Source organism: Athene noctua, chromosome 1, assembly GCF_965140245.1.
Source record: "Athene noctua chromosome 1, bAthNoc1.hap1.1, whole genome shotgun sequence".
NCBI classification, from domain to species: domain Eukaryota; kingdom Metazoa; phylum Chordata; class Aves; order Strigiformes; family Strigidae; genus Athene; species Athene noctua.
In genome coordinates, this window is record NC_134037.1 from 148,876,931 (window position 1) to 148,892,098 (window position 15,168).

The following is a 15,168-nucleotide window of genomic DNA, read 5'->3' on the forward strand; positions in this document are numbered from 1 at the left end:
AAGGACTGAAATCGAGTGCATGCAAGTAGTAATAGCCAGATATATTTTATTTTTCCATAAAGCAGACCTGATGATTTAGAAAGTGTCTAGATAATAGGCCCACAGAAAGCAAAAGGAGTTTAATGTTCAAGACCACTTAGAAGCAGTGTGTACAAGTTAAGTGCTCTCTCCCTAGTGCACATTAAATTATCTCTGATACCTATTACAGTGACCATAGGCATATTCAGCTATGGAAATCAGGCTCCTGGATTTAAAAAATATATATTTTTATGGATGAATACATTGCTATAACCCATTAATTTAGAAAACTTCAAGTTAATAACTCAAAGGGGAGAAATTGTGCTATGTACTCTCTTCAGGCTGTTCTCATCACTAGCATAACCAAGCTACAGCAAAGACCAAGCTGTAGCCTTTATCCACCACATGTGTATTGGCAGCTCATGAACTTTCCAAAAGGATGAAAGATAAATACAGTTTAAATTAGCACTCGGTAGGTGGTGGCATGCATTTGTGTACCTTTCATGTGATTTAATATTATGTCTGTTGAAACTACTATCTGATCTCTATGTTATTTATAGTCTAAATTATTTTCTAAATTATAAAAGGCTTCCTAGAAATGCTATAAGCCTGTACTTCCCAACCCCTGCATCCAATAAAATATTCTTACACATTTGGTATTCCAGGTAATGGTTTGTAGTTGTTTTGGTAACACTTCTTTTAGTTGTTTATCATGCTGATGTGCATATTCATTTTAGCATGCTGTAATAGTTAATTCAAAAGCAGACTTACCATAAAATTGCAATTTCTAGTCTTATAGAAAGCCTTACAAGTGAAGGCTAATTGCAGAAGCATAGCAAAATAAAATTAAAGGTAACACATAATGCCATTTTCTTGCAAAAGAACGGCAAAAAGCTAAGTGGAAGAAGCAGCCACCATTTAAACACATACAGCTGTTGCCACAGAAATACAAACAAATTAGAGTGGAATTTTTTAAAGAAAAAATGCTGGATGAAATCAATTTAATGTGCTGCAGCCATTAGACTTAGAGAAAGTGGCAATTAATTTTTTTTTTGTAGGAATAACTTACTGGGCAATGGCCATCAACCCCTCTTGATTGGGGAAAAACCCCTAGATTAAGACTTTTGAGGGGCAGCTTTATAAACCTGCAAGAGTTTAGTTTGCCATTTGACTAATGTGGGCTACGCTATTTTTCTTTGATGTCTTTGTGTTTTTTTTCCTTGCTCTTACTTTTCCCATAGTAAGTTTAGGCAGGGTGTTAAAACTAAAATAAAGGACAAAACAAGACGTTATGACAATGTATAAATCTGTGGTTCACCTGCCTCCAAAGTACTTTGTAGCACTCTGTCCCCCTCATATGAAGGACAGAACACACCTACAAAAGACTCCTACAGAAGCAAAGGTCATGACCAAAGGTGAGTAACTGTTCTAGATTTAACGTGTGTACACTGAATGCTAGTGGTCTACCGAATTATAAGCTGTATTGAAAGGCTTGGATGGAGGCAAGCTGTTTACCATCTTGCCTAATGTAAGACCTGGGAGTAGACATGAAACTGGAAAGAATCTAAAGAAAAAAGTGGTGGCTCTTAATGTGGTGGGGACAGATCCGTGGAAATCCTCTTCTAAGAAAGGTGGGTGACAGTTTGCTAAGATGGACAAATTCACAGATGACAAAGCCACTCAAGGCTGTTTTATATAGAGGAATTTACATATGGCTCTGGAAGGGCTCTGAATTGAAAATAGTTAGAGGTTGGAAGAATTATCTACATTTATCTTGTTTTCATATTTTCCTGGGCATTGCTTATGAGTACTTCTGGAGCAGGATTCAGTCTGCCCCAGTAAAGCCATTCTTAGCTGCGTGCACGACTGCATTGTTGTTCTTGGATGCAGGACTTTCAGATTCATTACTATTAAGGTGTCACCAATGATAAAGGAGTTTAAGGATTGAGTGAGTAGTTTTTTAGTCTGCTAAGAGTGATTTAATAGGAATCTGTTTCTAAGTAGGGGATGCAATTCTGTTATAGACAGCTACAACATACCAACTATAATTGAAATAAATATAAGCAAGCCTGCTCACTCTGCTACTGAAAGATTTTTATACAGATCAGAGCTGTAGAACTTACAAGGTAACTGTTAACAGGAACACCAGATGGATATTGACAGCAGCCCTAGTTCAGCAGTCTTTCTAACACCAAAAAGCAATGCCTTTATTCCTGTTCATCAAAGACCCCATAGATAGTAGAAAGAATTCACAGTAGAATTACATCCAATGTTGACAGTCATTTAAAGGATAAAGTGCACACTTAATTCAGAAAGGGCATAAGCCTTGGTGTTCAAGCAAAATATAATCAATCAGTAGTTTTATACCTAACTAATTTCACATTATGGTTTCTCCTTCAGTGCCTAAGAACAGTACTTGTGCACCCACTTACAGGCAGAAGGGAATGCATACTTCATTAAGTCTTCACTGAATGTTGAGTTTAAGCCAAAGGCCCACAAGCAACTACAAAAAATATTATGCTGCTTTATAGCTCAGGTCAAAGGAAAATTTATCAGAGCTAACAGGAATCCAAAGCAAGCCCACTAAGAGACTAGCCCTACAGAGGACAAAGTCATTGCGGAATAAAAAGCCTTTTATTAGATTTTTACAAAATAACTAGTAAAAAAAAAATTCACCTCATATCAGATACATGCAATATATAAACTTACACGTTCCAACCCACTACCTCATAGATTCATAGTCTGTCTATTACTTCCTTCAAAGAGAAAGAACTCCTGCATTTCTAGGCCAAAAACCAGATGAAGGCTCACCTACATTTCTTCCTTCTCTGCTGATTTCAATCTTTAAAAAGCAGATGGTGCAACAACTGTAGATTCACAGAGGTTATGGTTTCCTGCTACATTTTTTCTAGCAGCAAAGTCTCTTTATGAAGTTGGTCCCCTCACAGTTATCCTGGTTTCGCTCTTGGGAGGTATTTTGCTTTCCTTTTTTTAAAGCCAAGATGAATTTGTTGTTTCTGTTCATTGAACAGCCCCACTAAATTAGCACAACTGATGGGCAAATAATCTCCAGCAGAGTAAGGGCTGAGAACTTCAGCCCATCTGAGGAGTCATAACTGGGAACTGCATTCTCAGACTTTGTCATCCATTTAAAATATCAATAGTTCTTATTTCATTAGTCCAATACATTCCACTTAGAGCTAGAATCATGTTGGTGCAGTTCAGAGACCAGTGAAAAACCTTCACAGAACCAGAACACTTTTATTATAGTGTTTAGATAAGTAATTATCAGGTATCATCCAAAATTGTTCTCAAAACTAAAACTTAGATTTAACTTATCAATGTGATCAATTGCATCTTAGTAAATAATACAATTATGCACAGTTATCTTCCATTAAGAAATACTGTAAAATATTTACAAATGTTTTGGGCAAGTGTCCTTTTAGCAAGTGCACAAGTTGCATTTCTGAACTTCAGCACTGAGTCCCATCAAGTGTACACAGAGGTCCCACCACAGTTTTTTGTGAAACCATCTTAATTACTCACCTATCAAAGACTCATTCTGAAGAAAAAAAATCACAAAGATACAAGATTTATATACATAAAGGCACGGCAATTCTGTTGAAACCAATTATGTTACAGTACGATAGAGTTCAATCAGTGCCTTTCATGCAACAAAGTTCACTAACAAATTTAAATCTTCTTCCAGGAAAATTAACTGCACAAGGACTGTATCCTTCCCTTTTGGTAAAAAGAATAACCAGCTATTATTTAATCAACTCAAAGTTACTACAGGAACTTGAAAGCAATACATAAAATGTTTTTTCTTTCTGCCTAAATCTGCTAGACTTTTAAGGCTATTTGTCATCAAAAGAAAATACTTTCCAACTAAGAGCAAAGGTGAAGTTTCATTTGTGCTAAGATAACAGACTAAGAATGTTTCTATAGCAATGGTTTTATAAAAATTATATATATTATATAGGTGCTGTCCTAGAAGGCATCACCACCAGCCACAGAACAGCTAATTTTAAAGATAGACCAGGAATTGAGATAGAAGAAAACTTTGAATTCAGAGGACAAATTCAGATCAGGTATAAATGAATTTATCATTAGAACTACATCCCCGGTTGGTCCAGTGCTCACAAAGACTCCATGCAATGGACACACCAAGAGTACTTCTCCCTGTAAACGATTCAAAATATTCTCTCCTTCCCCCAGTACCAACTTCAAGTTGTCATTTCTGAAGCTTCAGAGTTTTCCTAGACAGCAGTTGCACTGTAAGAGTATTTGCACTTTTATATCTGTCTGCAGCTGAATAATTAGATGGCAGACTGTTTACTGCCATCAAGTTAATCAACTCCCAAAGCTTTAAGCTGTCGTTCAATCTCTTCATCTGATATGGTAGCAGCTTTTGATGTTGATGCAGATGGTAAGCCTCCGGCAGCTGATGGAGCTTTGGCCATCTAGAAGAAGACAAGTTTTCTTCAGTCAAAATAATACATGTTATGACAAGCTGACCTTTTCTAGAATAAGGCTGTAAAATAAAGGCCGCTAGAATAAACTATTTTTAAAAAGGGAATGAAGGGGAAGAAGCACATGAACTGAGTAAAACTATCCATACCTTTCCAGAGATTTCAATTCCTATCTCATCAAGCACTTGGTTAACAATATCTTGGCTTTCTTCCTCTTCATCAGAAGCATCAAAAATATCATCCAAAGTATCATTAACTTAGAGAAAAAAAAAAAAAAATGCACACTGCCTTAAGCAAGAAGGTTACCAAAATAACTTATTACCATCTTTCTAACCCTCCCAGAATGTAGTAGTAATAGCACTGTATAAGATCCCAACAGAAAGCACCTGTATATTGGAGAGGCTTTGTTACCTTTGCCTGGTAAAGCCTGTGAGCACAGCTAAAGCAACAAGAGTAAGGCATGACTGCTTTTATAAAAATGTTTACCTTCACCAAAATAGTTCAGTTATGCTATCTCCCCCCTTACTAGATTTTAACATTTCTTAAAAACATCTTCTACAGTTCCATAAAAACCCCTTTCCTCTTCCTCCTCCAAGTAAGTTGCAAAATTGTTAACTATTCATGTAATTTCTGAATTGCAATAATACAGTTTCACACAGTTGAGGTGTTCACATCTTGCTCAACAATATTGTTTCAAGTCTATGCTACTTGCTGTGGCCAACACAGCAGCAGGGATTGGGATAGGAAGGAGACTGTGTTTGAAACACGAGGAAGTTTGGTATTATTTAGGTGACAGTGAACAGGTGCAATCAGGAACAAGAAACTTGCCACCCCCCAAGAAGTTGGTGGCTTGAAATAAAAAAAAGGAGACAAAACCATCACATATCACCGTGTATATAAAACTGAGACTATCAGTAATAGCTAAATTAAGTGTCCAGTCCAGACGAAAAAGCACATGCAGAACTATGGGCTACAGAAAGGGCAATTTTTCAAGTCCCCCTACCAGTTACAAGGTTTCGAACTGGTCTCAAACCCCCTTCCCTTCCAGTATATTCTTTCTAAGAAGCATGGTGGGTGTTTTGCATGAAGATGGGAAGGAACACATTCTAGATTTAGTATCTAGAGCTACTAAAAAGCCTAAGGCTCAGCATCCCTGTTCAGGCATGCGTTGTTTTGTTTGCTCTTTAAATGTAGAAATAAAATGTCAATCATCAGTATTTCTAGACTACCCTACTGTGGGCTGCAGCTGGATGTTCCTTGCAGTGCAGAACTTACTCATTTCTTCAGTCATTTCCATCTTCATGTTTTCCTTCTGGAAATTCTGCATAGTTTGTAGTGTCTTTTGTGGATCCATTTTCTTATTAACTGCCTGCATTGTCTAATAATATTTAAAAAAAAAAATCATAGAATGAGACATTAGTATATACCAATATATACATTAAGAAGGAATAAGACTTTTCTAATAAAAACACTGCAGTCCAAATTTCACTTTCTTTGTCTCTTTACACCCCATGAGAACTGTAGATACACCACAGATCAATACAATCTGTACTTAGTAAGAAATTTCACTATCTACTACCCTAATAGATATGCTTTTAAATGTATGCATCTTTCTTGCACCACGACCCTTCTCCTGGCCTTATATTAGGAAAAATCTGCCTGATCTAAAAGAAAAGATTTGGATAATATTTCTTAATTTGCAGGCTATACACTTTAAAGAGGTAAATGGCTGCAGGTTTTCTATTCAGTAAGGAACACTTATTTGAACCAGCACTAGAGGACGGGCATTAAGTCACAATTGTTTATGTTATAATTTAATGGAAAAATTACTTTTCTCTGAAAAGCAAATATTGAAGTGTTCGGGAAGTATGGATAAGCTTAGGGTGAACCTATTAGGATTATCTAATAGGTAATGTTTTTGTGACAGTAATAAACTTCACCTGTTTTACTAAAGCTATGCAGCACTGTCTTTGCAAGCACTGGTATTTAATATTTCTTTCTTCCTAAGAAACAAGCTACTGTATCTCTCATGGGATGTCAAAACCTAAATACAGATACAAGCAATGCAACTGAGTCAGATACTGTAACTCAGTCATGTCTGAGTTTGTTTAAAGTGATAACATATTATGCTTCTAATGTTACTTGAATTTCAAAGACTGTGTTCACAGTCACATTATTTGAAGTTAGAAAGTTGTCCTGTACTTAAGTGTGTAGGTTCTTTATAGTTCTTTTACAAGAACTATAGATGGTCATAAAAAATATTTGCACTGAACTGATAAGAGTTTATATATCTTCAAACAATAAGGATCAGACACACAATTAAAAAAACCAGGTAACAATTACCTGGACTCTACTATGTTCCAAATTAGCTCCATAAATGCTAAAAATTATATAGAAAATACTTTGAAAGCTTTGCATTCGTGTTATTTGTCTTGTTTGCTGAAGCAACTGATTCCATGTATATTTTTCATTGATGGTTGTATGAGATGAAGATTATAAACTATTCTTAAAAATGAACAACTGAATACTTCTCTTTAGACTCCCCATGTTGATATAGCAAAATACTCACTTTAAAAGTGACCAAAACAATGTAACACCTTCCTCTCCAATAGTAACTAGTCCATATAAGTACCTGCTACATTTCAAAAAACATCACTTTTCTGGATGCTGGTTAATTTATTTTTCAGTATTTTTGGTTTTTCTACTGACTTAACCTTTATACTTAGTCTAGTGACACTCTGGTTTTGAGAAATATAATCCAAGACATCTCATAGATAAAAACAAGTCAACCGTGTAGTAATTAAAAAGCAAGACCAACTTGTTCGCATGCAACACTGTCGTAAGAATACCAAGCTGTTTGATTTGATCAGTTGTACAGTCAGACAAGCCCCTCCCTGCTCTGTGGGTTAGCCATGGAGGATGGAAAGTTTGCTACCAAGCCACAACTCTGTATCACTGAACAGCTGATACCTGTCAACACATTGCTTCTAAAGATATCTGACAGCGAAGCCTTAGCAGTAATTACTTTCCACACTAAATTGTGTTGCATTACTGTAACTGGATTTAACTTGGACTGTTGTAAAAGTACAACTTGTCTACAATGATGCACGCTAATTCTGTTCCTTACACCTCAGGCTAAACAATCCTAGTTGCCAAAAGCAAACTTCCTATTTATCAATTCAGGGAAACAGGGGAAAGTTCACAACCAACTCAGATAATGGATTTTTCAGACTCTCTTATGAGATGAGATTTGTGAGAGAACTTAATGCAATACTGTTTCCTTAGACCATGGAGAGTGAGAATGATTAGACTTCCTTAGGAACTTAAGATCCAAAGCAATAACCTACTTTTTGCAAAAGCCATAGAGCTACTGTGACACACTGCCTTGATTTCTAGATGAAGCATGTCCTACTTTTTCCCCAATAAAAATTGCTTGTGACAAGATATACAGGCAAGACACTGTAGCAGCATGGTTTGGGGTTTTTTGATGTATTACAATAGTTCTTCATTAGCATTAGAGTTTATTTTAATCACATAAACATTTGACAGATGTGTAGCTCAAGAAAATTTGCTTAGTTAGGTGCTAACTGGCTGGACTGACTAGAGAAAAGTTTCATAATGTGAATAAAATTACTTGTCCCTACTGTATCCTCAACACTATTTGGGGTATTAAGCAGTAAGTTTTATCCCTCTAATTATCTTATACAAAATAACAGAACTTTTGCAACCATGTGTTGCATTTTAATGTAAAAGAAAGTCTTGTAACGCCTTACTTTTGCTGTAGTTGACATAGCTCCTGCCATCTTCATCTGAGAGTTCATGACCTTTGTTTGAGTGGACATAGAAATGACTTGAGAGCTAACAGCGTACGTTCTATTTTTCTGCTTCCGCAGTTGTACAAGCTGTTTTGCTAGCACTTTACAGGCTTCTTTGTTACCAGTCTTAGCCATTTTCTTTATTTCTAGTTCCTGTTAAAAAAAGGTATAAGATTAATTCCACAGAATTTTCATTCAACGCTAACAAATTCCAAAAGTTAACTATCCTCTTGATTTTTTTAAAGATAAAGTTATGTAAATAGTATTCCTTGCTTTTCTACCAAGGTTATTTAGTAGAATAAATGCAATGCTGTTATGATTTGACGAGAAGGAAAAAACAGAATGAAACCGAATTATAGTATGGTAGCACAGAGTTCCCTAAAAGACTTCACCTTCTGCATAATGTCACATTCACTTATATGTCCACATTCAATTCCATATCAGAATAGGGAGTAACACTTAAAAAAACCCAAACCAAACAACAACCCAGGAAGTGAAGAAATTATTATGGCCAGCTAACTATTAGTGTCATGAATCTTTGATTTCTTGCATTGATGGACAATCAAGCCACATCACCCATGGAAGAAATGGGGAGTTCATAGGTTCTTTTTAACAATTTTGCAGCTTCGAGAGAATCTCATAACCTTCGGGGAACAAAGTAGATAAAGTTAGATGACCAATAATTACAGGCTGTTTACGCACATAACTTAGCTGGACTTAACCTAGCACATAATGAAAGTGGTATAATTTGTCTACAACAACATATGCTTAAACCTTAAGACAGACAATTCTGGCTTGCAAAAAAACCCCAAATCCCAATTTATCAATTTAAGGAGAAACAGCAAACTATTTAGCCCAGAAGTACCAGGAAAAAATGAGGCACAAATCATCCTGTCAGCTGGAATTTTTTGAACTATGCCTTCTGATTTGTGACTTGGTAATGTAAACTTTTCAAGTAATTTTTCCTTTTTAGCCTTTTTAAGGAGGGCTTGCTGTAGTATCTCCATTCTTTGTATATGTCCAATCATACATTTTGATTTTTACCATTAAGTAAAAGCAGCCTTTAAAGACCAGCTTTTTCCCGTGATTCTTCAACAGAATCTACCTGCTACAGGAGTACAGTTGCTTCACTTTATATGCACTGGTAGTCCAGAAAACTGCACTTATAGGAAGATATGTATGCAAACCAGTCCTGTTTAAAGGCAAGGGTAAACTGACTCACCACATTAGTTTTACTACTAGGAAAGATCATGGTCAAGTTTACTATAGATATGGCACTGGCACAAGATCTTCTCTGTAAATCCATGATTTCCAGAAGGCTGTGTCATACATACTATTTTAATCCAAGAAGGTACAGATTGGCAAATTAAGAGCATGAAGCTCTTCAAACATTAGAGGCCGAAATACATGTAAAGCTGTCCTCTTTGTAAGTAGCTCATAGAGACCACATTAAAAAATTTCTATAGCATGTCCAGAATATTACCTCCTTTTTTTCATACTTGAAGTATTATGAAGGAAAGGAGGGATTAGCTTTCACACTAGCAAACACCAGTTTGCACCCTAGTTTTAATAGCAAATACTTGAAAAATAGGGATATTCTCACTGAGATGAAATACCTAAGTAGCATTTATAACCCAATTTTCAAAGCAAAATACAAATCTATACCAATCATTGCCAAATCACTGCAGATAATCCAGCTGCAGGAATCAAACCCTATATATTGATGATTTTATTCTTAATTAAGAAGAATTTTTGTAGAGTGCTGCAATACATTATTGAGTTTTGAGAGGTTTGGGACAAGCTTATTAAAGTCAGTCAAGTTCTTCTGGAAAAAAAATAATCAGAATTCATATAGACATATGAGGTTACTGAACTGAAACAGAACTGTCTGCATACTTTAAGGGTATTTTTATACATAGTATTTATATAACTCAGTTTTCTCAGAGCAGTACCTCATAGTTAAAGAAAAAAGTCTCTCTGAAGAAAGTACGTAACAAAATGTTCTGAGATTAACTGACAAGCCTTTGATCCTTTTTCACCTGATCTGATTCTGAAAGCTACTATTTATTGTCCATTGATTCTCCTATCCTAACAGCAAATTCTAACTTTTTCAAAGACTTATTTTACTTCTCCTTGCGTCTTCTCCTCAGAAATCCAACATTTCTAAAATAATTTACTGTAGTAAGTAATCAAAACTTCAGCGTGAGTATTCATGAAAATTAAGATTATTTCCAGAATCAGAATATTTCATACTGAAGAATACCTTATCTATGAGCAGCATATTATATCTTATACATTCAGGGCTTCCAGAAACAATTTATCTGACCTCTTTTAGTTTGTTATTCCCAGCTCTTGGTATTCATGCGACCTGCTGCCATAAAACAACACCTCAATGGCTTCTGAAACACTGGCTGGATTTGCATAGCTTTTCCCACAGTCTGAGCATGTCTTCATGCATCAAACCCCACCATCTGTCACAACCATTTATCCAATTATACTGCCACACAGGTGCAGCATCCATTCACAGAATACTTGATAGCTCACACACACTAATTTTTAAATAGATCTTAAATTTAGGCATATAGTTTTACTATTATAACCTCATTTTAGGGAATTTCTACGTGAATGAAAGTGACAATCCTATGGGGTATTCATGATACCCTATGGTTTTTCTAAGTACTCCCTCCCACTGGAGAGTCATGGTAACATATGATAGCAGTGACACTTCTTTTAGTTTTTCCACCACAAGACCACTGATTTATAAGCCTGTTAGAAAAAAACCTTCTGAAGGATAGAGAATGCTAAGAATGGAAGAGAAAAATGAATGCAGTTATTTAATCTAAGCAAATTGTTTCAGGCTTTTCCTATGTTAGAGACTGAGAATCACTTTTAGATACTAAATTTTTTAATAACTGAAAAGTTAAAAAGGGGAAGACAAGTTTTTCAGTGTTCAATTAGTATACATTGAGTTGTATCTTCAGTGCTTTGCAAGTTTTCTATTACACCGGAGGTATGTTTTTGTTTTTAAAGAGTAAAATAAAAGTTCCCTGCTCTACTTACCAGTTGTTTTTCCTGTTTTTCAAGTGCTGCTCTATCTCTGGTTATAGCCCTCTGTGTACCTCTTAACTCTCGATTTTGCTCCTTTATTATATCTGGAAAGAAAATATTTATAGCTGGGAAAAGTTTTCAATAATACATAAACATCTTATCTGATAAGCAATCTGAAGAAATTCAGTATGTTTGACAGCCTCCATTCAGAATGAACTGTCAGCACTCCAAATATATGAAATATTAGCAAAATACAATTTCACGTACACGATTATGTTTCGGCAGCATAGGCCATATCCCATAACAAAAAGGCTATTTTACCTAGTATGCTTCTTTGCACCATAACCATAGCAAGAGCCTTAACCAAACAGCAGAAGGTAGGTACTCACACTTTTCTGCAAGTTCAGCCCTAACGCAGCTACAGTAACATATTCACTGTGAGCCCACTGGTTTTCCACCAGTCAGACCTAACTGCAACAGGTAGATCAGCTGAAGAAACCTTATATATGAGATCTCAGAGCAATTAAGGAGTTCCCAAGTCCATTAAAACAGGGACTCCTAGATGCAAGTTCTGGATCCTGCTCTTTTCTGTCCTTATTCTGGTTTGACGGAGATTACTCTCCTCCACAAATGTACCATATCTGTGCAGCTCAACTTCAAGTCAGGCTACAAAGAAATAGTGTTCAAACTTTTTCAACTAGCAGATGCTTGAGAATATTAAGATAAGAAAGTGGAGGCCTTTATAGTAAATTTGTTTCCTGACAACTGACATAGCCATCTGTCAGGTGAAACTTCATAGGAGTTTTGCCACTGTACTATTTAGAAATTTACTAGTAACATCCATTTATTAAAGCAAATATTATTTAGGCATCAATCACGCTAGTTGCAATTAACTTTTGTTAGAATTTACAGTACATGCATAGGTGTGATTCCCATGGCCAAAGGCAGGGCACTCTGCAGCCTCTAACCTTTATAGAGGAAAGACATTAGTACTTATAGGAAGAGATTAATTTACTAATGTATGAGTCTACATGACCTTAGATAAACTTTGGTTGGGAGTTTAGAAGGAGCAGACTGTCACATAACTTTGTGACTTTAGAGCTTCTTCATCTAACCCACAGAAGTAACATCATGGTAGGGTGCTGCTGTTGTACTTAGAAAGTTTGAAGCGTGTAAAAACCAATACAAACTGGCAGAGTTACTAATAAATAAAGGCATGAAGGATAAATTCTAGATAAATTCTAGAAACGACAGTCACCTTTTTATTTTTTAAGGCTTGTGACAATTTTTCTACAAACAGAAAGAAGCATTTGCATTCTTCATTCCCACAATCAGAAATGCTGTAAAATATCCATTGTCGAAATTATTTCAACATTAATAGGTTTGAATCAGAAAAACCCCAAGCCTTCAGGGGCATTTTAGAGGGCATATATACCACCCCCTCCAAACAATTGGGTTTAGCCAAATAAATACATACTCCAAACAAACTCTGTGAAAGAGAGACCAGTTTTTACAGTGCTACTACTCCTCCAAGAACTACATAAAAAGCATCTTCAGGACATGTAGACTTTTCAATGGGCAATAACGAAAAGCTGGAAGATGACATGGATTACAACATTGTGTTCTTCACACCAGCAAAGCAGCAGTGAAAATTATTCTGAAAACAATGCTGAAGGCAAATAGTTTTGAAGGTAGACAAATGTATATTACTTGCACAGCTGCACTTGCAAAAATGAAAGAAACAGCTTAATAGCTACATACCAGACTGTCTTTTCTAACTACAATAACTATTAAAAAAAATAATCCCTCAGTGCAGAAAGCTTAAGTAGGAACTTCAAGAGGATAAGGAACAAGAACTGTTCTTAAATCAGGAGACAATAAGCGTAAGCACAATGCTTATTTCTGTTGTTTCTGTTCTCACATAGTGGCTCAAATTAAGGATAGCAATAACTAAAACCAACAGCTATCTGCAGTTAACAGGCCCTTTCATTTGTTTTTTTGTGACAGCCAAGATGAGAACTTTGCTCTTGTTTCTCTGTGATAACTGACGCAGATGACGGGGTATTCCTAATCCAGCCTTTTGCCGATCACCACTCCCGTGTGTCACGCTGTGGCCTCGCACGCCAGGGTAAGGAGGAAGCACCTCCATTCCTTAAAGCAGGTTGGACAAGAGACACCCACAGCAGGGCTTGCCTGGGCTCCTTCAACCCGCCCATGGAAGCTCAGCGCCATGTCGCCCTTCCTCCCCACTCAGGTGTTGCACCAACCATGGGAAGAGCCGAGTGGGAATCACACGTATTCTCCCTCGGTGACACACAATTGGTGGATGCACTGCGTCATTTTTGGCGAGCTTTTTTCGAAGGAGGACCCACCGGATTTGGCACAGGGCACCCAACATGCCAGCTAGCCAGCTCTGGGGCTCGCCAGCCCCCGGCCAGCCTCTGCCCCACAGCCGGCCTGTGGCGCACACACCGCCTTGGGGGGCTGCCGCCGCCCCCAGGGCTGCTGTCAGGTAAGCGATCTTTTTTGGCTTTACTTCGGAGAGCGTTATTTCCGCGTAACTTCAAAGCGTTTTGCTGGCAGAATGGCCACAAAACCATCAAGACCAACTTGTTTCGAGACCCGCGTAGAGAGCCGAGGGCGCAGGCGGCGGCGGGTCCCGCTGCTCCCCGCAGGCGCGCAGCGGCTCCCGGGGCCCGCGGCCGCCCTCGGCCGCCGCAGAAGCCCGCTCCCGCAGAGCGGCACCGCTCGCCTCCCTGCTCGCTCTCGGCTCCAGCAACTCCCCGCCGGCCTGTTTTGTTCCCTCGCTGACAACAAGAGACATTCCTCCTCCTCCCTCACCGCAGACCGGCATCAGCGGGGCCCGGCTCCCGCCCCTGGCCCCGGCCGCCCCACAGGGCCCGATGCCCCGGGACTCCCCCGCCTCGCTGTCGCAGGGGGCTGGCCCGGCCCGGCCCGGCGACTCTCCCCGCCACCCCGCCCGGTCCGAGCGCCGCCGGTGAGTCACCCCGGGCGGGCCGGGGCCTCCTCCTCTCCCTCCCGAGTTTCCGCTCCGCCGGGACACAGGCCCCGAGGCCGCCCCGCAGGCACCGCCACCACCCCCGGGCTCTCGCTCCCCCCGTCCGAGCCCGGGCCGGGGCCAGCTCCGCGCCCGGAACCGTGCGAGGGCTGGCGGCAGCCGCCCTCGGGCTGCCAGAGGGGTGGCGGGACCCTGCCCGGGGCGCTGGCGGTCCCGCGCCCCGCTCACCGTCCACAGTCTTCTTCTTGAAGAGTGAGACCATGGCGGCAGCCAAACCCGGAGCTGCCGGGACCCCCTCCGCCGCCTCAGCGGGCTCCTGCCTCCTCCTCAGGTGACCAGGAAGCGGCCGGGCCGCGCAGTCCCGCCCGGCTCCGCCTCCCCGCCGGCGAGGGGCGGGACGGGGACGGGGCCGGGCCGGGCCGGGCCGGGCGGCCGCGCTGCCCCCGCCTACCCCGGGGGCGGCCGCTGGGCGTGCGGGGCCCGGGAGGCGCTGCCGGCCGGGGCTGCCGCGGCGGGGGGACGGGGGAGTGCGGGGAAGTGCCCCCCGGAGGCGGTGGTGTGCGGCCGAGGCGGCCGCCCCGCCGTGGCTTCCTGCCGCTCCACGCATGGTTTAGGTTTTCTTCGTGTGTATTTAATTATTAAAAATTAATTAAATTCAGCAGTGTAGCGCTCTTCGGGTTCGCCGCCTCTCCCCGTGCAACTTCCCGCGTGGGCAGCTGCAGGGGTTCGAGCTTAGATCGCAACTAAACGTTCCGCGTGGGGTTAGTTTCTGCCCGCGATGCGTGGAGCGCTGGGC

The 15,168-nt window shown here is 39.8% G+C and overlaps 1 protein-coding gene across 1 annotated transcript; it reads right to left on the reverse strand.

Moving 5' to 3' along the window:
* Positions 1–2,054: 2,054 nt before the first annotated feature.
* CHMP2B (charged multivesicular body protein 2B) lies at positions 2,055–14,746 on the reverse strand. Its single transcript, XM_074928721.1, has 6 exons — positions 14,601–14,746; positions 11,366–11,457; positions 8,264–8,458; positions 5,766–5,868; positions 4,640–4,746; positions 2,055–4,481 (listed from the first exon to the last, which is right to left on the reverse strand). The coding sequence occupies exons 1-6, from the start codon at positions 14,632–14,634 to the stop codon at positions 4,368–4,370; spliced, it is 645 nt and encodes a 214-aa protein (XP_074784822.1). The 5' UTR covers positions 14,635–14,746; the 3' UTR covers positions 2,055–4,367.
* Positions 14,747–15,168: the final 422 nt, after the last annotated feature.

Coding starts and splice junctions, on each gene's coding strand:
- CHMP2B (XM_074928721.1), bottom strand. CDS start 14,634: ATGGTCTCACTCTTCAAGAAGAAGACTGTGGACG. Junction 8,459..11,365: donor AAAAACAGGAAAAACAACTG/GTAAGTAGAGCA, acceptor TTTTTTTAACAG/GAACTAGAAATAAAGAAAAT. Junction 5,869..8,263: donor CTATGTCAACTACAGCAAAA/GTAAGGCGTTAC, acceptor AAATATTATTAG/ACAATGCAGGCAGTTAATAA.